The sequence below is a fragment of the Caretta caretta genome, chromosome 25 (genome assembly GCF_965140235.1).
Source record: "Caretta caretta isolate rCarCar2 chromosome 25, rCarCar1.hap1, whole genome shotgun sequence".
Taxonomy (NCBI): Eukaryota; Metazoa; Chordata; order Testudines; family Cheloniidae; genus Caretta; species Caretta caretta.
Window position 1 is genome coordinate 9,572,113 of NC_134230.1, and position 20,380 is coordinate 9,592,492.

Below are 20,380 nucleotides of genomic sequence, written 5' to 3' on the forward strand. Positions count from 1 at the left end.
TCTACGGGAACTGCTGACACCGCCTCCTGTGCCCGGTACAATCCCAGCCCCCGCCCGCCGCATGCACTGCACGTTTTGGGTGTCCTCCCCCCCCCCGTCTCCCCCGCCCCCCCCGTCCTTTGCACGTTGGTACCTTCCAGCCCGGCGCTCCCGGGGGAGCCCGTGAACGGGGCTGGGGCAGAGCGGCTGAGCCCCCGCCGCAATCCGGGGCCGGCTCCCGGCGGACTCCCTGCACCGTGTGTGTGTCCCCCCCCCCCCAAAAGCGGGCACGGGAAGCAGCTCCCCCGCCGCCCCCCCCAGTGCTGGACGGGGGCATGCAACATAGCTTTGGGGGAGCAGCCTTAGTGCCCCCCCCGGGGTGGGTTTTTTTTATTTTTTGCCCCTTTTTGCACCCAGGGAAACTTGCAAAGCGGAGGAGGAATAAATAGCAAGGCCCGCGGCGACCACTGCTGTGAATAAACCAAATCTGCAAAGCCCCCGCGCCCGCCCCCGCGCCACCGTCCTACAGCTCCAAGGGCAACAGCCTCGATTAACGAACCCCCCCTCCCCCACTACGAGAGAAAAGGGAGGGGGGCGGTGGGGGGGCAAGGATCCCCCCCAACTTTGTTGATCTATAGTAAAAAAAAAAAAAAAAGAGGGGGGGCAAAAATCACCCTCCACCCCCAAATTTACACCCCCCCCTCCACGGGGGTTAAAAAAAAATCAAAATCGAAACACACTGAAAAGCCCCCCCCCCCATGTAAAGCAGCAACACGGCCGGGGGTGGGGGCTGTCAGCAGGGAGGGCAGCTGAGGACAGGAGTTGGGGGGGGGGGGCTCGCTCGTTCAGTTCCCTCCCCCCCCCCCCCCGCGTCTGGCGCGTTGGTCGGGCCCGGCCCCGGCGGCTCATTGTGCTCGCTTCACGCCGGCCCAAGATGGCGGCGGCGCTGGAGAGCCCGGCCAGCCGCTGACTACAATAGAGGGAGGCGAAGGGGAGCGGGCGGCCCCCCCCCTCTCCTTCCCCAGCAGCGGCCCCCCCCCGGCCCGCACTCTCCGAGCGGCTACTCTAGCATGGTGCGGGGCCGCCGCCGTCTCCTCCTGCTGCCGACATGGGCGAGAGGCTGGAGCTCAGGCTGAAGTCGCCCGTGGGAGCCGAGCCGGCCGTTTACCCCTGGCCGCTGCCCGTCTATGTGAGTATCGGCCCGGCCCGGCAAGGGCCCCCCCTCCCCGCCCGACACCCCCTTCTCCCGCTCAGAGCCCCCCCCTGCCCTGGACCCCCCCTGCCCCTGACCCCCCCCCCCGCTCCCTGTCATATCCCCCCGGGCACTTCCCGTTCCCTGTCATATCCCCCCCCCCCCCCCCGGACCTTCTCTTCTTGCCAGACCTCCCTCCCCCCCCACCCCGCCTTGGACCGGTCCCCCCTTTATCGGGTACCTCCCTGCTGCCTGTCAGGTCCCCCTGTTTTGGGCACTGCCCTGTCCCAGAGCTGCCCCCCCGCCTCGCTTAAGGCTCCCCTTGTCCGGGCACCACCTTCCCCGGACCCCCCCGCCTGGGCATCCCCGTTGCCCCCTGCTCTGGGCACTCCCCGTTAGGAACCCCTTTCCTTGGGTACCCCCTGAGCTGGCTCTCTCTCGGGCACCCCCTGTCCAGGCCACCGTTGCCCCACAAGTCACCCCTGGTCCTGACACCCTTCAGCCTCTGCCTTTCCCCAGGCACCTTCCCCGGTTTCACTTTCATGGGTTGTCATCCATGGACTGTCCCGTCTCCCCTCAAAGGCTCCTTGTCCCTGGTAGCTCCGCTCATCTGTCTCCCAAAGAAAACCCTTGTCCTCCTCACCCCAACTAAACACTCCCTGCCCAAATCACCTCTCTACTCCAGGCAGCCTCTGGTCTCACCAGGCCCAAATACTTGCTACTCCTTCCACAGAATCCCTCTCTTTTTTCTATTCCTTCGTCTCGTAATTTCTGCCCCGAACAATCCCCCCCCCCCAAATCTGTTATGGGTGTCTTTCTCCCCCCTCCAAATCTTCAGTCTGTTACTGTTCCCCAGTCATCCTCTTCCATGTTCTGAATACTCATCCTCTCAATGGAAGAAATTCCTGTTTATCCAACCTCTCTTTCCCAGCCTTCATTCCCAGTTACTTCCTTGCTGCCTGTCAGTCGCCATCCAGGCACCCCATCCCCAACAAGCCAACATCTCCCCTGCTTCCAAACCAACCACCTTTCTAGTCTATGGATTTCCCCCTCTGCCCTCAGATAATCCCATTTCCTCTGGACCCCCAACCCGAACAAACAATTCCTTTCTATAAATAAACCCTCCTGATGCTGTTTGGCATTATTTTATATCATTATTTTCTTCAGGCCCTCTGGCACCCTGCTCTAACCCACCTCTCCTCAGTCCCCTTTCTCCATTCAGCCCAGATCTGGATTGGATATTTTCTGTCACATTCAAAGTTTTTCTTTCAGGGTGGGGGCTGTAGCAATTTGTAGCGTTCTAATTACTGTAGCGTAAATAAATAACTATAGGATGAAATATAGCAAAGGGTGGGTTCTTTTAGTCTGCTCAACTCAGGGCGGTGTTTCTCTTAGAAAAAGTGGATTTGACCTCTAAAATTGGTTGGACTTCACAGATAAACAGGGATGCCTGGGGGAGAAGATAGCTAGTGAAAAGTTTTTTTTTCTTGAAAAGCTCCTTAGTTCCTCTGACAGGTTAATAAAATTGTTTCAGACTAGATCAAGAAGGACTTGTAATTTTGCAAATGTGAACAAATCTATGTTCTTCTTTCTGGTGGTGAAGTGGGGGAGTCTCAACTGCTCTGATGGGTTGGGGAAGGAGGTTAAGGGTATGGGGGAAGGGGGAGAGACATCTTAATTCCCAATAGGGAAGGGAGGGTTTTGGAATTTGTGTGTGGTTGCATAAGTGCAGGTTTCCTTGACTTTTTTGAATACTTTTTAAATAAGTATTAATGTAAATTACCTTTTTATTTTGTCTAAAGAGAATTCCAAGTCAACTTTTCTGTTGACTACACGTTATAATCCACACCTTCTCTCAGATATGACCCTGATTTCCCTCCTGTGTGTGTGTGTAATTTTTTAAAATAATCCACAAACTTGACTGTCTTTTTCTGTCTATCTTGAATCAAAGTGCTAGATATGTCATCCCTTAAAATGAGTATTCATGTTCAAATTAGTAAAAGCCTCACCAAGGAGAAATTTAGACTGTTTGTGTACTTATATATGGTTAGATGTCAGTGCAAAACCAATCTAGCCTCAGCATCAAATATTAATCCTCTGCCATGTAAAAACACAGGGTGCGAATTGGCTTGCAAAGAGACAGTCAGGCAGTAATCTTCTAAAAACTGGTTTGAATGCTGTTGGCTTTCTTTGTAGTGTTTTGGTGTTTGGACATGCTAGGACTTAGTCTAAGTATCTTGGTAATGCTGATGCAACTGCAATTATATACTATCTTGCTTATGGCCGGGAAGACCACGGCATACTTGCTTTGTGACTTTTGGTGCTGTTGGATGTGCCTGTGGTTTTCAAAACATCCTGCATATACCAGGGCTTGCTATTTTTGATCATCCTGCTCCCAGAGCTTGAGCCCTCCAGCACATACTAGTTAATGCAGCCTTTCCTGTTTGGGCAGCTCTGTCATTTGTGTGTGTGTGCGCGCGCGCGCTGCACTTGAATTGACAGAAACTGAAAGTGTAATAGTGACCAATTTAATTTCATGCTTGTTTTCACATATTAACTTGCCTCTGGAAGCTGATTGTGTGTCGCAATAAATATTTTCTTGCATAAGTTAAGGCTCAGTCAGGAAGGCGGGAATGGATTGGTGATATTTGTTTGAATCTCCTTGCTTATAAAAGGAAACCTGAATTTAATGTTGTTACAACTTGTGAGGTAGGGATAAAGAAATTATCAGGGGAAGCTTGGCCAGGTGTTTCTAGGCTGCATCTATTCTAAAATGTCAGAATATGCAGACTTTCTTTTACAGTTCATCAAAATGTAGTGGTCAGGGTGCCAATCGGCATATGTGATCTAAGATTTAAGAACTGCAGTCGAACCCGAACATCCTGTCATTAAAGTGGCCTCTCTGGGTTGCATATTTTTTCCCATAGCGATACAGAAGTGAATGGTTCATCTGGAGCTAATCAATATTTTGCACTGCAGCTCTGTTGAAGAGATCTCACTCCATAATAATTGTGTGTACTTGCTGCAACTTCAGCAATTGCAGCAAAGAACTGTAATGCTTTAAAAAGAAATCCTCTTTGAACATTGCAGTGTCTGGCCTACTAACATTGTACCGTATTGAACGGTAGACTTTATTTCCCTCGTTGGCTCAGACTGGAGTTGGCAGCAGGGTGTATGTACCGTTGTGGTTTTAGAGCTCAGCTCTGTTTGACGTCAGCAGAATGTTTCTTAGTTTCACCACTGACTCCACTTGCTTCTTGGTATCTAGGAGGCAAGGTGGGGTGACTTCAAAAATAATGTTTTAAAGATTTTTTTTGTTTAGAAGCATCTTTATTTGCAGTTTCTCAAGGTTTATACTTCTCTGTGCCAACATTATGAGAGAGAATTTGTGGGGGATTGGGAGAAAAAAACAGCACTCCCCACTAATTTATTTCTGAGAGCCACATGAATGCTGGAGAATCATATTTGCAGTACCAAAAGTTGCTCAGGTGTTGCGGAGCTGCTGTTTGGTAGCACAGTTGTGTGACTTAACATTGTATTCGACAACATTTGTAACTTTTTATTTGTTACTACATCCAGACTTCATTTCACTTAGCAGAATGTTTTTGTATCATGAAAAAGACTTAGATTAAAAATGTTCATATTAATGGTGAATGGATGTTAGCAATTTAATTATGGTATGATTTTATTTGTTGTTGTAAAGGACAGTTGCTAATTTTGTGTACAATAGGAAAACTGGGATCTCCTCAAACTGCTAAATTTGCTAATAGCTCAGCTGACAAACTGATGCCTGTCAAGCTGTTAAAAGAAACCTGGGAGGGTGATGTGAAACGTGTATTTCCCTACAAGACTAATTAAGACCGTGGGAGGAGAGAGCATTGGTGTTACAGATACAGCCTCCCACTGGCTTACATACAAAACTGAAAGTATGACTCTTCCCCCGCCTTCTGCTTTCCTCAAAGGCCACAGTTTCCTAATGAATACATGGTGAGCAGTTCTGTCCGTAACACACTGATGAGTAAGTTGAATAGTGCATGGTGAGTAATCTTTCCCCCCCATGTGACTCAGAAAATATTTTCTGATGTTGACCTCTGGTTTTTATGAGTGTCCTTCTTAATCAGAGCTGAGGTGGGTTTACTCTTCTGTATCACAGCTTAACTCCTTGACTCCCAAAATCCTGCCCAAAAGTGTGGTTGCATTAAATTCTCAAGTGTCTAGAATATTAGGTCTTGAACTCTGCTTCATTTATTGTATTAAAGCTTTATTTTAATGACAAATGAGAAGTTTAGTACACCTAGATCTATTCTAAATGACCCAGATAAGGTTTCCTTACTTTATCACTCTGCTGGCCTCTCACTTCACTTAGAATCATTTGCTCAAACTTCAGATTTCAGGTATATAGACTAATACATAGAAGAAGTCACTTTTGTTCATACTTCAAAACATAGATACACAGGTTTTGAAAAAATTCCTGGTTGCTTACTGCCTCAAGATAAATACAAAAGACACAAAGTTTGGGGTCTTCTCACAAGCAAGTTCCATTTGCAAAAATCGGATGAAAAAATCAATCCCTGTTATCTCTGAGGGTGCTGGAGCTTACTCTGGGGCACTAGATCTTGTTGGCTTGCTGGGTGCCACTATGCAGCCTCCTGTCAGGATGAAGTATCCCCTTCAGAACAGGGAGTAGCCTGTGTGACTCTGCAGTCTGAATTTTAAACCTTCAAACTAGCAGCTGTGATGATAAATCTGGGCTGAAAAATCTGAGAATAATTCACTGTTCTATTGCTGTTCGTGCGTGATGTTTTTATTCTCACTGCTATCTTTCTGCTGAGCTCTGATGGCAAAAATATTCTATTGGCCAGAAAAATGTTGTCATAGCATCATTTTTGCAGCTGTTTGAGAGAGGCATATTTTGGCATATGTGTCTACTACTGAGAAGTAATGAAATACAAGCTTGATACAGTATTGACTTTATTTGTACAAGTGGGTGGGTGCACAGCGTCTTTTTTTGCCCACTAGCTCGGAAATGCAGGCTGTGACACACATGATACCATTCTGTCTCTAATGGAATGTGTTTTCTCTGAAAACTCAGGGGCAGGCACTAATGATTAAGATCACCACGCAGCAGTGTGTCACCTTTTAAAAATGTATTAAAGGTTAACTATGGAGATGAATAACAAACCCTGTTTAAGATCTTATGCCCACTCTGATTGTGGGAAGCAGCCCTGCCTGGAATGTAATCATTTGCATCAAAACCGTATCTTCCCTCACTGTTAAGGAAAACCGGTTCTATTAATATAGGAGTGGACTCCAATCGTGTGCTGTCACCTAAAGTTTTCCCAGTGGGAGTGGTGATGGCAGTGGTTCTCCCAAAAAAAATTCACGATACAGACTTCTTAATCATCAGAAGCTGTGTGTGTGATGGTGACTCACAGAGTTGGGAAACATTGGAGCTGAACTGATATTTGTGGTTGTGGGGAACTTTTTAAAAAATGTCACTAGTGTGGAAAAGACTTTGAAGCTTGAATGGTCTTCCCCTTCTCTGATCATCCAAACCCTGCATGCACTTTGAACTTTAGTTCTGAGTAGGCTAAATCCGGGTAATTACTGATTTGATGATTTCTCAAGGTTGTCTGGATAATAAAGTATATGGAGATAAATACTTTCTAACCAACAAAACAAACAGAAGCAAGTGGAAAAATGAGCATTGTAACATGATTAACATAATATAATACGTTTGCATTGTTGTTGTAGCTATGTTGGTCCCAGGATACTAGAGAGACAATGTGGGTGAGACAGTATCTTTTTTTGGACCAACTTCTGTTGGTGAAAGAGACAAGCTTTTGAGCTACACAGAGCTCTTCAGGCCTGGGAAAGAAACCTTTCCTGAACCCCTTCTTCTGGCCTTCAGATAACACCTCCCCCCCACCCCCCCCCCCGCCTCAAAGCTCATCATCGAAAGCAAATTTCCCACAGACCAAGACACACCAATGCAAAGCAGCACCAGACTCTGCCTGAACAACCTGCAGACGCATCTCCACTGCCACAATGATCAATACCCCCTGCAACACACCTCCCAAGATCCGTGGGTTCTACACATGCCTATCACAACACTCGCTGTACCTCATCCAGTGCACTAAATGGTCCAATAAGAACAGTGTGCGTGAAACCAATCACTATGCTCTTGAATTAACTCACACAGAAAAATGATAAAAGACAAAAACACCATCCTATAACCTGTGGGTGAACACATTTCATAACTTTGCTAGATACTAAAATTCAGGGTCTTAATAAAGATACTGGATTTATGGCTTATTACAAGCACCTGTAACCCACTGACCCTCCCGCCCCCCCCCCGTTTTGTTTTGTCTTATGACTGCAAGGGTGTTAACGTGCCATTTCATCTTGAATGGTCCCTTAGAATGTTACCTCCTTACATTAAATAATCTGCTCCACCTTATATTTAGCTGTGATATTCTGAGGCCTGGTCTGCATTAGAAGATTCGCTTGGTATAACTTCATTGCTCAGGGGTTTGAAAAATCCACCCCCATGAGTGACGCAGTTAAACTGACCTAACCCCTGGTTTAGACAGTACTAGGCTGATGGGAGAATTCTGCCATCCGCCTAACTATCGCCTTTCAAGGATGTGGATTACCTATGCTGACAGAAGAACCCCTACTGTTGGGTTAGTGGTATAGCTGCGTAGCTGCAGGGTGCAGCTGTCCTACTGCAGCATTTTCAGTGTAGACAAGCCCTCGGTACCTTTCCCAGACTCAAAGAGGAGCACTGTGTAGCTCGAAAGCTTGTTTCTTTCACCAACAGAAGTTGGTCCAATAAAAGATACTACCTCATACACACTGTGTCTATAATGTAATTTGACAGTTTTTCCCCATTCTCTTCAAAATGCAAAATGAAACATGGCATGTGCTCACAGTGAGGTTTTCTGCTCTAGTTCAGGTTGTGAAAATATTGCCACCCTACAACTTTTCACACCCCTTGGGTTGCCATAGAGTAGCAGTTTATTTTCTCTGCAAAGGTTCTTGTCAAATATAATTTACTGTGGGTAATAACCAAACATTTACTCAGATTTCTAGATGGTTTGATTCGGAGCGGAAACTGACAACACAATACCTGTATTTGCATCCTAGCAAAAGCTCAGTAAGCAAATACCTTTCTCTAAATCCTTCTCCCACCTCAAAACAAGATCACACAATAGCCTGACTTAATTTTAATGGAAAGTACCTTAAGGCCATTTCTTCTACAATTCTGTTACTGCGTCCTTATATTTGAGGCATCTGAGAGGCATTGACATGAAATGGAGGTTGTCAAAGATGGTGTTTTTTTTGTTTTTTTGTTTTTTTGGTAGAAGAGATGGGTGTTAACCCCAGCTGTCCTGGCTAAAGTTCCAACTGTGATAATTATATTTTATTTTCCTAAAATTCTCCCTGTGGTTTCAATTGGACACAGTATAGAACTGTTTGTGCAACTGAAAGTTCTCAGTGTTGAGGGAAATCCATCTCACCATATGCAGCTCCCACCCTTCTCCCTCATGGCAACCCACTTATGGAGAAGATTGTCCTTTCAAGTGTCAGCCATCCAGATGAATTGTGCTTCCCCGGGGAGCTTGTGAAAGATATTTTATTCCTTGGTTTGCAAGGTTTATGGGATATGTAATCACCTTTGTCCCCGAACAGCCATACTTCTACTTTTGCACTTTTTCTTACATGCTCACCTTCCCCATTCCTCCTTTTTTCTTTCTTTGTTTCAGCTCTTAGAATTAACCTTTTGAGTACTCAGTTAAAACCTCCCCCATGCAATAATGAATACACATGATCAATAGTATAGTAAACTTGTCCATTGTATTAATAACAATTTTTTGGTATGTATCTGATAGTTTGTATGTGGTATATTAAAATACTGTTTGCAGTTGACTTTACTTTCTCTTCCTAACAAAAGTTGCCGCAAGGGGGGGGAGGGGGGAACTCACACCAGGAGTCTGTGAATGCAATGAATTTTACAGTTCTTAACTTGCAGATGAGTACTAAATACAAAAATAAAACAGAAAAATCTAAGGGAAAGCCAAAAAACAAAATTGAACATCTTGGTTATACTTGCCACGTGGCACGAATTGGGCTCCTCAGCCACTTAAAAACCCACCAATGAACCCCTTTGGCAGACTTTTGGCAGCCAAAGACTCGCCATGTAACTTTTGTATTCTGTAAATATTGGTCTTCCAATGAATCGTTGTTCATTCGGTGCAAAGACGTAAATAAATGTAGTGGAAACTAGTGGAAGATGTTTAGTGTATGAAGCAGTTTAATGAGTATTTAACTACGTTTTATTCAACTAGCCAGCAATGTGTTTAATTCCATTATCATATATAGTATAGAAATGCAGACATTAGAGAATTAAGGAGTAGTTGCTATTTTTAGGATATAGGAGGAAGGCAAGTTATGTTTTACAACAGGAAATCTAAATTATGAATTTTCATAGATATCAGAACTATGAATAACAAAGATGGTTTCTGCTCTGTAGTGTGTTTTTTTTTTTTGTCCCAGTTTCATGAGTGACTTTTTGAGGAAGCTATAAACAAAGGATGTTTTGGTGTCAGGCTAGGGAACTAATGAAGATAATTAAGTGTTGATTGCTGAAATAATCAGTGGTGTAAAGAGAAAAGCCTTGGAAAGTTCTGAAACAGCTTCTTCCATTTAATATCCCAAATATATTGTTAGAATCTGCCTACACTAAAAAGAAACGTTCAGAAAACTTCTGTTGTTAATCACGTGTAGCTCCATTGTTGGTAGCAGCATTGGGAGCTCTATAGTGAAGAGACAATCCAACCTTTTTAGCACTGTCAGGTATCCCTTTTTAGATACAAAGTTTAAAAACTGCCCTTAACTGTTGTGTAGTGTTCTTGTAGTATGCACTGTCAAATAGCTGCTTCCTGCTAGTCCAGATGTGGATGCATTTCAGTGTTATGGGAGGTGTTCCTTCTAGTTTGGACATCGATTTGTAAAGCCCTTTGGTGTGAAAAGTGTTCAGGCAAGATTTTGATAGTTTAGGGTAAAATTCTGTTACCAGTGAAATTAATGGGAGTTTTGCCGTTGACTTCTGTGGAGCCAGGATTTTACTGTTTTCAGTGAATCTTCATGACATGGAATAAACACGTTGGAAGTGCTTAGCCTTTGATTTAATTTTTGCCTTTAAATTAGGAATATCTTCAGATATTACAGAGTTGTAATGACACTATTTACCAGCCTGTAAAATTAATCTGGTCTTTGAGAGCTTTTGACGGTCTCATGAGCGCTGTACGCAGTACGAAGTCTGTGGCAGCGCAACAAGTTGAAACTCATTGTAGTTGCAGATCAGTTGTTGTTGTTGTTGTTGTTGTTATTTGTCTCAACCCTCAGAAACATTGTTCTTCTCTGACCTTGAGACTCTGTAAGGAATATAGATTTGTATTCCAGCATTTCTGATGTGTCCATCACTGTAATAAGTAGGAGGTAGCCTCAGATAGTTATGGTATTTCCATCTTGGAATAAATGAAAAAACTTCCTAAAATTTTAAATCAGACCGTGTAAGGTACCGAATCAGCAACAGAATAAATAGGTAATGGTGTGTGGGTGTGTGTACATAAATAAAACTTACGTGGTGAACAGAATTTCCTCCTCCTATTAGAAAACATGTATAAATTTTATAGTTGGGTTCAAAGTAAATGAAATGCAGTTTCTGTCTCTTTAAAAACATGAAAAAAAAATTGCTATTAACATTCTTCTAGATAGTGGTATGTTCAAATCCGAAGGGCCTCTGTGACTCTTGAAGGCCATCCCACTTCTCCGGAAATGTTTAATGGTTGCTTTTCATTGAAAGTCAGTAAAGGGTTTATTCTCTTGGGAACTCTTTGTCACCAAAAGATGCTGAATTCATTGGAATGCATTTGGTAGGCAAATTCTGTTAACCCATTGCACAGTTCTGAAACTCCTTAATGTTAAACACACGAAAAGTTCTTTTATGACTCATGCCCTTGGTGTCTCAATATTGTCTCAGAATTTTGAAAGAAAATGTCCTTATCTTCTAATTTTGTCCTTTTTGATTACTCCTTTCCCCATTTCTGCTCCTAATGGAACTTGAAATTAACATGACTTGGATTTATTTATGTTCAAGCTATTAGTATGGTTTTGGGACTAAGGGCTCATTTGTATCAGGAGTAACACATGCAGAACATTCCGTTTGCTTAGGTCCTACATAGAGAGAGAAGTTCTGGCAATGAGAAGATTTTGGCAATCACCTGTGTGGACACAGATTGGTTTTTCAGTTTAATTTAAACCTTTTCCCAACTGACTTGACTTAAACCAAAAAGTCATTTTTATACCAGAATAAGAGTGTCCATATCCAAACTATGTGTTTATCTAAACACACAAGTTGTACCACTTTAACTACACTAGTCCCATCCTTCTTACTGTGGACACAGTTTTACTGGTATAATTTTATTCCCACATGGCATTGGTTTTCAACCTTTTTTCATTTGTGGCAATCTCAAATATTTCGAATGGCGGTGCAGACCTTTTTTGAATCTTAGACTGTGGACCCCCAGGGCTCCGCGGACCATATGTTGAAAATCGGTGCTGCATGGGAAGGAGAACAAGCTATCCCAGTATAAGCCACGTTTATACTGATGTAATTGTGTTCACACTAGGGGTTGTACTGGTTATAACTATTTTTGTACTGTGTGACTACTTTGGTTAGGGGTACAATTTTCTACCAAAATAATGTGTCGATGAGGCCTACACACACTGGTATAAATTTACAGATTGAGTTATACCAGTGCAGCTTTCTCATGTAGACATGGCCTCAGGCTCTGTTTACACTACAAGTTACGCTGGAATAAGTTATAGGTTTCTATATGGTAGCCGTGTTAATCTGTATCAGCAAAAACAACGGGGAGTCCTTGTGGCACCTTAAAGACTAACAAATTTATTTGGGCATATGCTTTCATAGGCTAGAACCCAATTCATCAGATGCATGGAATGGAAAATACAGGAGCAGGTAACATACCTTATGTCCACGAAAGTTTATGCCCAATTACGTTAGGAATAAGTTATGTCACTTGGGGATGAATAAATCCACCCCTCTGAGCAACGTAAGTTATACTGGTGTAAGCACCGGTGTGGACAGTGCTATGTTGGTGGGAGAACTTTTCCGGCTGACGTAGCTTCTGCCACTCATGGGGGCTGGAGTAGTTAAGCCGATGGAAGAGCTCTCTCCTGTCAGTTTAGAGCAGCTATGTTAAAGAACTTACAGTGGTGCAGCTACATTGGTTGCTTCCCTTCCAATTTGCTATCACATGAACCACCTCTCCTTGCGTTTGCAACATGTTCCTGAGGCAGCTACAGCAATTGCTTATGTGGAGATGTAAAAATATTTAATGCTTTTTAGCTGTCTTAGTACAGTGTAGCAGGTGGAAACAAGGAGGAGCCAGCGCTATATGATCCAACAGTTCTGCAATCTATATCTATCACTCCTACCCATAATATTTATTTGGGTCCCATACCAGTTTTGGAACCTCTAATTGAGCATATTTTCCCCATTAATTTATCATAATTTCAGTATAGGTTAGATCTTGGCCCCAAACTCCCGTTTTTTTTTTTTTTTTCTTTAGCAACCCCCCTCCCCCCTTTTTTTTTCTTTTTGTCCCTTAAGAAGGCATTAATGCACTGCAGGTTTTACGTGATGTCTTCTGGCCAGCTGTGAGTAGTGCTATAAATTACTTGAAGCTTTGATTGGAGCCTTCATTGTGGTTTATGACCTTGCCATGTGAGCAATAATCTTTGAGCTGTAGCTCTTTGATTTAATGAAGATAAAGAGAATAGGGGCACATTGCCTGCTGAAGGGAGTCTAGAGATGTCTTTTGCTTTATACCTCCTCCTTGGTGTAAGGAAACCTCAGTTGCAAGGCAATTCAGAGGAGGTTTCTTGCTCCAATGTGTAAGGGAAGTATTGTATTCCAATTGCTACACTGGAAAATAAATGACACCACGCTACTCTCAGCTGAAGGCTGATGATATTAATATGTCTAGCCCTGCAGTATGAAATATTACACAGATATGACTTTAGCTTTCTCTTCACTTTGTATTCAGAGGGTCCTGAGGCATGTGAGTATGAGCTCACCAAAAATTGGTAGCGAACATGCCAAAGGGCCTGAAACTTCTGAGAGTGACACTCGAGATAGTTGCTAGCTGCACTGGAGTTCTTGAGACTTCTCAATTCATTCGGTTCCCTCCCCAAACAGTGTCTCTTTCCCTTTTCCCTGTCATAGCTGGAAATGCTTCTTACATGGGATTTCAGACTTTCACCATTGTCTGTAGATGTTTGTATCCAGAATGAGTCCTGTTTTCAAAGACTTAGCTGCATGTCTGCCTGGGCAGGCTGAAAAATAGGCTAAAACTTTGTATGTTCCAAATCAGGATGTACACAGATTTTGACTGCACGTTTAGCACTGGGTTTTGAAAGAGAGCATCTGAATGCCACACAATAATGTGGCACACTCTCCTTCCCTTTTCTATCCCTCTGGGGTAGCCATAGCTCAGAGTAGCACCATATTGACACCCCTTTCGGATCTACAGAAAACCTTTCCACTTGAGCACAGATGGAAGAAACCTGGGGGATATTAAAGACACACTTGAGCCACTAATCACTTTATTTCAATGAGCAAAATAGGCTGTTTTTCTTGTCCCACCTTTGTGATGTTGCTGCTAAGCAACCTTGTCTGTAGGTGACCACAAGGGTGTATGCACCCCTTGATGGTGTGCCCACCATTGTGGCCAGCTGGGCCGTGTTTTTGCTAATATGCAGATTGGCCCTTTGCAATCAAAATACCTTTATCAAAGCATGAGGAGCTCAGCGGTATTCTGAGGCTGGCTAAGCGGTTGGGAGAGCCTGAACTGCTGTGATTTTGTGGCCAGGAGAGGAGTGTTTTCCAAAGTAAGGCCAGCTTCTGCCATGAGGGAGGTGACCGAGACAGTGGCAACATAGAACAGAACAAGCATTTTTTTAATCAGTTTGCATCAGCTGCTGATTCCTTTGAGTTGTACTGATTGACCTAGTAGTTGTTGAAGGGCTCATGAGAGACCTCTTCCTCCTGGTTTGCAAATGCCTGACCACAACTAGCTTGCATGTGCCCAGATTGTCTTGGGCATCTCTCTTGCACAATTCTGAAACTAGGCTTTGGACACCTTTCTTTGGGGAGGATGTGTGTCCTAGTTGCTAGAATACTGAAAAGGGACTAAGGTGTCCTGGGTTCTATTCCTGGATCTTCCATTGGCTTGCTGAATCATCTTGGGCAAGTCACAGTCCCTCTCTTTGCCTCAGTTTCCCCATATGTAAAATGGGGGTGTACTGACTTCTTTGTAAAGTGCTTTGAGATGTGCTGATTAAAAGTGCTATGGAAGATCAAGGTGATATCTGTAAGACCACCTCCTCAGTCCCACTTATTTGTGTGTGCCCATCCTCGGATTTTTCCAATGGGGGTGGTTTGGCATCCTGAAAATCTATCTCCTGCTTATACTTCAAAATACCCCGTAGAACCCTTACACAGGGCATAGTGTATTTAAAGCACTGTACAGACAGTGACTAAACTCACAAGTATTATCCTCATTTTACAGATAGGGGAGAATAGGTAAATGGGTATTTATGCTATCTTAAGCTTTAGAAAACATAGCCCTCATGAAACTTGCTACAAATATAGACTGCAGGACAGTTATATGAGAATGAACTAAATATAAAAGGACATGCATCTGGAAGAGTGCTAGGATGTGGTTTCTCACTTCAGGCACTGCCAGCAAAACATTTTAATTGAACATGCTGTGCTTGTTTGTGGGAAAAATGACTAAAGTGACACATTCACAAATTTAAGAAATAGCTTTTTGAGATTCACTTTACATTAAGAACCTTTTCATCATGAAAATAACTCTTCCCCCCTCCCCAACATACCTGGGTGTCTGCGATGCAACACTATCATGCTGGACCTCAGAATTATTTCTAGGTATCACCTTTAAGATTTAATATGGGAAGGTTACTTTAAAGAGCACTAAAGCAAAACAGTGTAAATGGAGGGAAAATGTTTAGAGAAGGTTATGTAGTACTTTCTATTCAGTATTGCACCACTGGCCTTCATAATAACTGGGTAGAGTGCAGCAAAAGTGTTGTAATAAACTGTCAAAGTTTGAGAGTTCAGTCTGATATTATAGGCTTCTAATTCAGTTATTTTCATTGGAAATTGCTACTGTATTAAAAAACAAAAACATAGGTGAAAGGCTATCTGTCTACTGCTGTCTAGTAGTAGTGTCTGCTACTGAGTTTGAACAGTGCTTAGTCCAGTGGGGCCCGATCCTTGGTTGATTCCTACGTACTACAGTAATAAACATGATTAATCCTTAATATCTGCTACTCCTAGTCTAGAGAATGAGAAACAGAGATGAAGATTGCCCTTAAAAGTTTGGTTTTCCTAGAATGACAGTCACAAAGAACTTCTTAAGAGAAAATGCTCAAACTTTTCAGGCAATATAAGAAATAAAAGTATGCTCTAATCACAACAAGCAGTTCCGATAACAAGAAGGAAAGGGAGTGGAGCATGAGATTTAGACCAATGTTCTAGTCCCAGCTCTGACACTTGCTTAGGCCTTGTTCATATTCAGAGTTGCATGATTTAATTTTAATTAAATTTAAAAACGGCTTCAAAACGGTGAGGCTATTTGATTCATTTTAAACCAGGATTCTATTAATGACAGGTTTCAGAGGAACAGCCGTGTTAGTCTGTATTCGCAAAAAGAAAAGGAGTACTTGTGGCACCTTAGAGACTAACCAATTTATTTGAGCATGAGCTTTCGTGAGCTACAGCTCACTTCATCAGATGTTTACCGTGGAAACTGCAGCAGACTTTATATACACACAGAGAATATGAAACAATACCTCCTCCCACCCCACTGTCCTGCTGGTAATAGCTTATCTAAAGTGATCAACAGGTGGGCCATTTCCAGCACAAATCCAGGTTTTCTCACCCTCCACCCCCCCACACAAATTCACTCTCCTGCTGGTGCTAGCCCATCCAAAGTGACAACTCTTTACATAATCAAGTCGGGCTATTTCCTGCATAGATCCAGGTTTTCTCACATCCCCCCCACCCCCATACACACACAAACTCACTCTCCTGCTGGTAATAGCTCATCAAACTGACCACTCTCCAAGTTTAAATCCAAGTTAAACCAGAACATCTGGGGGGGGGGGGTAGGAAAAAACAAGAGGAAACAGGCTACCTTGCATAATGACTTAGCCACTCCCAGTCTCTATTTAAGCCTAAATTAATAGTATCCAATTTGCAAATGAATTCCAATTCAGCAGTTTCTCGCTGGAGTCTGGATTTGAAGTTTTTTTGTTTTAAGTGCACGGGCTGAAATTGTGGAAAAGCAGCATCACTTGCCCCATAACCTCAGCCATGCGGAACGCAATGCCATCCACAGCCTCAGAAACAACTCTGACATCATAATCAAAAAGGCTGACAAAGGAGGTGCTGTTGTCATCATGAATAGGTCGGAATATGAACAAGAGGCTGCTCGGCAGCTCTCCAACACGAGTTTCTACAAGCCATTACCCTATGATCCCACTGAGAGTTACCAAAAGCAACTACAGCATTTGCTCAAGAAACTTCCTGAAAAGGCACAAGATCAAATCCGCACAGACACACCCCTGGAACCCCGACCTGGGATATTCTATCTACTACCCAAGATCCATAAACCTGGAAATCCTGGGCGCCCCATCATCTCAGGCATTGGCACCCTGACAGCAGGATTGTCTGGCTATGTAGACTCCCTCCTCAGGCCCTACGCTACCAGCACTCCCAGCTACCTTCGAGACACCACTGACTTCCTGAGGAAACTTCAATCCATCGGTGATCTTCCTGATAACACCATCCTGGCTACTATGGATGTAGAAGCCCTCTACACCAACATTCCACACAAAGATGGACTACAAGCCGTCAAGAACACTATCCCCGATAATGTCACGGCTAACCTGGTGGCTGAACTTTGTGACTTTGTCCTTACCCATAACTATTTCACATTTGGGGACAATGTATACCTTCAGATCAGCGGCACTGCTATGGGTACCCGCATGGCCCCACAGTATGCCAACATTTTTATGGCTGATTTAGAACAACGCTTCCTCAGCTCTCGTCCCCTAAAGCCCCTACTCTACTTGCGCTATATTGATGACATCTTCATCATCTGGACCCATGGAAAGGAAGCCCTTGAGGAATTCCACCATGATTTCAACAATTTCCATCCCACCACCAACCTCAGCCTGGTCCAGTCCACACAAGAGATCCACTTCCTGGACACTACTGTGCTAATAAACAATGGCCACATAAACACCACCCTATACCGGAAACCTACTGACCGCTATTCCTACCTGCATGCCTCCAGCTTTCACCCTGACCACACCACACGATCCATCGTCTACAGCCAAGCTCTGCGATACAACCGCATTTGCTCCAACCCCTCAGACAGAGACAAACACCTACAAGATCTCTGTCAAGCTTTCTTACAACTACAATACCCACCTGCAGAAGTAAAGAAACAGATTGATAGAGCCAGAAGAGTTCCCAGAAGTTACCTACTACAGGACAGGCCTAACAAAGAAAATAACAGAACGCCACTGGCGGTCACCTTCAGCCCCCAACTAAAACCCCTCCAACGCATTATTAAGGATCTACAACCTATCCTAAAGGATGACCCAACCCCCTCACAAGTCTTGGGAGACAGGCCAGTCCTTGCCTACAGACAGCCCCGCAACCTGAAGCAAATACTCACCAACAACCACATACCACACAACAGAACCACTAACCCAGGAACTTATCCTTGCAACAAAGCCCGTTGCCAATTGTGCCCACATATCTATTCAGGGGACACCATCACAGGGCCTAATAACATCAGCCACACTATCAGAGGCTCGTTCACCTGCACATCCACCGATGTGATATATGCCATCATGTGCCAACAATGCCCCTCTGCCATGTACATTGGTCAAACTGGACAGTCTCTACGTAAAAGAATAAATGGACACAAATCAGATGTCAAGAATTATAACATTCATAAACCAGTCGGAGAACACTTCAATCTCTCTGGTCACGCAATCACAGACATGAAGGTCGCTATCTTAAAACAAAAAAACTTCAAATCCAGACTCCAGCGAGAAACTGCTGAATTGGAATTCATTTGCAAATTGGATACTATTAATTTAGGCTTAAATAGAGACTGGGAGTGGCTAAGTCATTATGCAAGGTAGCCTGTTTCCTCTTGTTTTTTCCTACCCCCCCCCCCAGATGTTCTGGTTTAACTTGGATTTAAACTTGGAGAGTGGTCAGTTTTGATGAGCTATTACCAGCAGGAGAGTGAGTTTGTGTGTGTATGGGGGTGGGGGGGATGTGAGAAAACCTGGATCTATGCAGGAAATAGCCCGACTTGATTATGTAAAGAGTTGTCACTTTGGATGGGCTAGCACCAGCAGGAGAGTGAATTTGTGTGGGGGGGTGGAGAGTGAGAAAACCTGGATTTGTGCTGGAAATGGCCCACCTGTTGATCACTTTAGATAAGCTATTACCAGCAGGACAGTGGGGTGGGAGGAGGTATTGTTTCATATTCTCTGTGTATATATAAAGTCTGCTGCAGTTTCCACGGTAAACATCTGATGAAGTGAGCTGTAGCTCACGAAAGCTCATGCTCAAATAAATTGGTTAGTCTCTAAGGTGCCACAAGTACTCCTTTTCTTTTTGATTCTATTAATGTTATCTTAACTCAATAAGGAGTCAAACAAAATCAGAATAAACCAGTTTGTTTACTTGAGTTTACCCATTAAACTGGTTTTGCACTAGTTCAACTAAATCAGTTTAAAATCACACATTTAATTCAATTGTTGCAATTTGTATAGAGACAAGATCTCAGTGCCGACTTGGGCAACTCACTTTCTTTTCCTGAGGTCTGGTCTACACTTGAAAATTAGATAGATATGTCGGCGTTGCTCAGAGCTGTGAAAAATGTTGCGTCTTGAGCACCATAGTTAGGTCAACCTAACCCCCACTGTAGATGCAGCTGAGTCGATGGAAGTTTTCTTCCGAGAGGTGCATTAACTACTGTTAGTGTAGGAAGCATCTATGCTATGGTGCTACCATGGCACAGCTGCAGAGCTGTAGTGTAGACATACCCTGAGTGTGTTCCCTCATCTTTTAAAAAGGGGTAATTCTTTATCTCCCTCATGGTATGTCTACACTACAAATGGGGTGGGTCCTGCTTTGAGCAGGGGGTTGGACTCGGTGACCTCCTGAGGTCCCTTCCAACCCTGATCTTCTATGATTCTAATGCTACAGTGGTGCAGCTGCAGCACTGGAACTGTGCCGCTGTATTGCTCTAGTGTAGACTTGCACAAAAGGACTTTCATTGGATACTCTGGGGAACTGGTTTAACAGCAGAAAATAATCCGCTGGTATCAGCTGCATTTCCACTGGGCTTGCTGGTTTAATTGTACTGGTGTATATGTATACTGGCAAACCTTTTCAAGTATAGATATGTAGGGCTGGTATTTTCCAAAGTACCCAGCGTTGACTGGCCACCTACTTTGAAAATCCAAACCCATGATATTGTGGAGTGCTTTGAGGTCCTGTATAAGTACTAAGTGACCAAATGATTTTCTTTTTCAAAGCACTTGAGACAGATTGACTTCTGAAGCATATCGGAAGGAGCAGCCATGCTTATGGAATACTGAGTTCTTTTCACTGATGCTCCTTTTCTTCGTTCAAGTGATACTTTTTAAAAAAAGGATTTTAGGTAAATTAATAGGGACTAATTCTGCCTTCAGATGCTCATGCAGGGCTCCTATTATGGCCAACAGTACATGTACCGGGGCATAATTAGGCTTTCAAATTATGCACAGTGTGTACATGTTACTGTCATAATAAAAAAACCTCTGTTTGATATGGAAGTGGTCCCCCCCCCCGCCCCAGTTGAAGAGCAGGAAACCTGTTTTATTTAAACTTCTCCAGTGTTGACCTCTTGCCGTTTTCTGGTGTAAAGAACACTGGAACTATAGAGGAATATTATCACTGATGGATGTACGTGACATTTTAAATTGTATGCTTTACATGTCTGCAGAGATCAGTTGATC

General features: G+C 43.6%; 1 protein-coding gene across 6 annotated transcripts in view; it reads left to right on the top strand.

Annotated features, from left to right (window-relative positions):
• The first annotated feature begins 890 nt into the window (after positions 1-890).
• DOT1L (DOT1 like histone lysine methyltransferase) overlaps positions 891-20,380 on the top strand; it is a 107,531-nt gene continuing 88,041 nt past the window's right edge. For 4 of the 6 annotated variants that reach the window (XM_048830964.2, XM_048830969.2, XM_048830966.2 and 1 more), the window contains exon 1: positions 891-1,168. In XM_048830964.2, the coding sequence (XP_048686921.2) occupies positions 1,088-1,168 (81 nt within the window). In that variant the 5' untranslated portion in view covers positions 891-1,087. The remainder of the gene's footprint in view (positions 1,169-20,380) is intronic. The other 2 variants (XM_048830965.2, XM_048830971.2) reach the window with 2 other exon arrangements.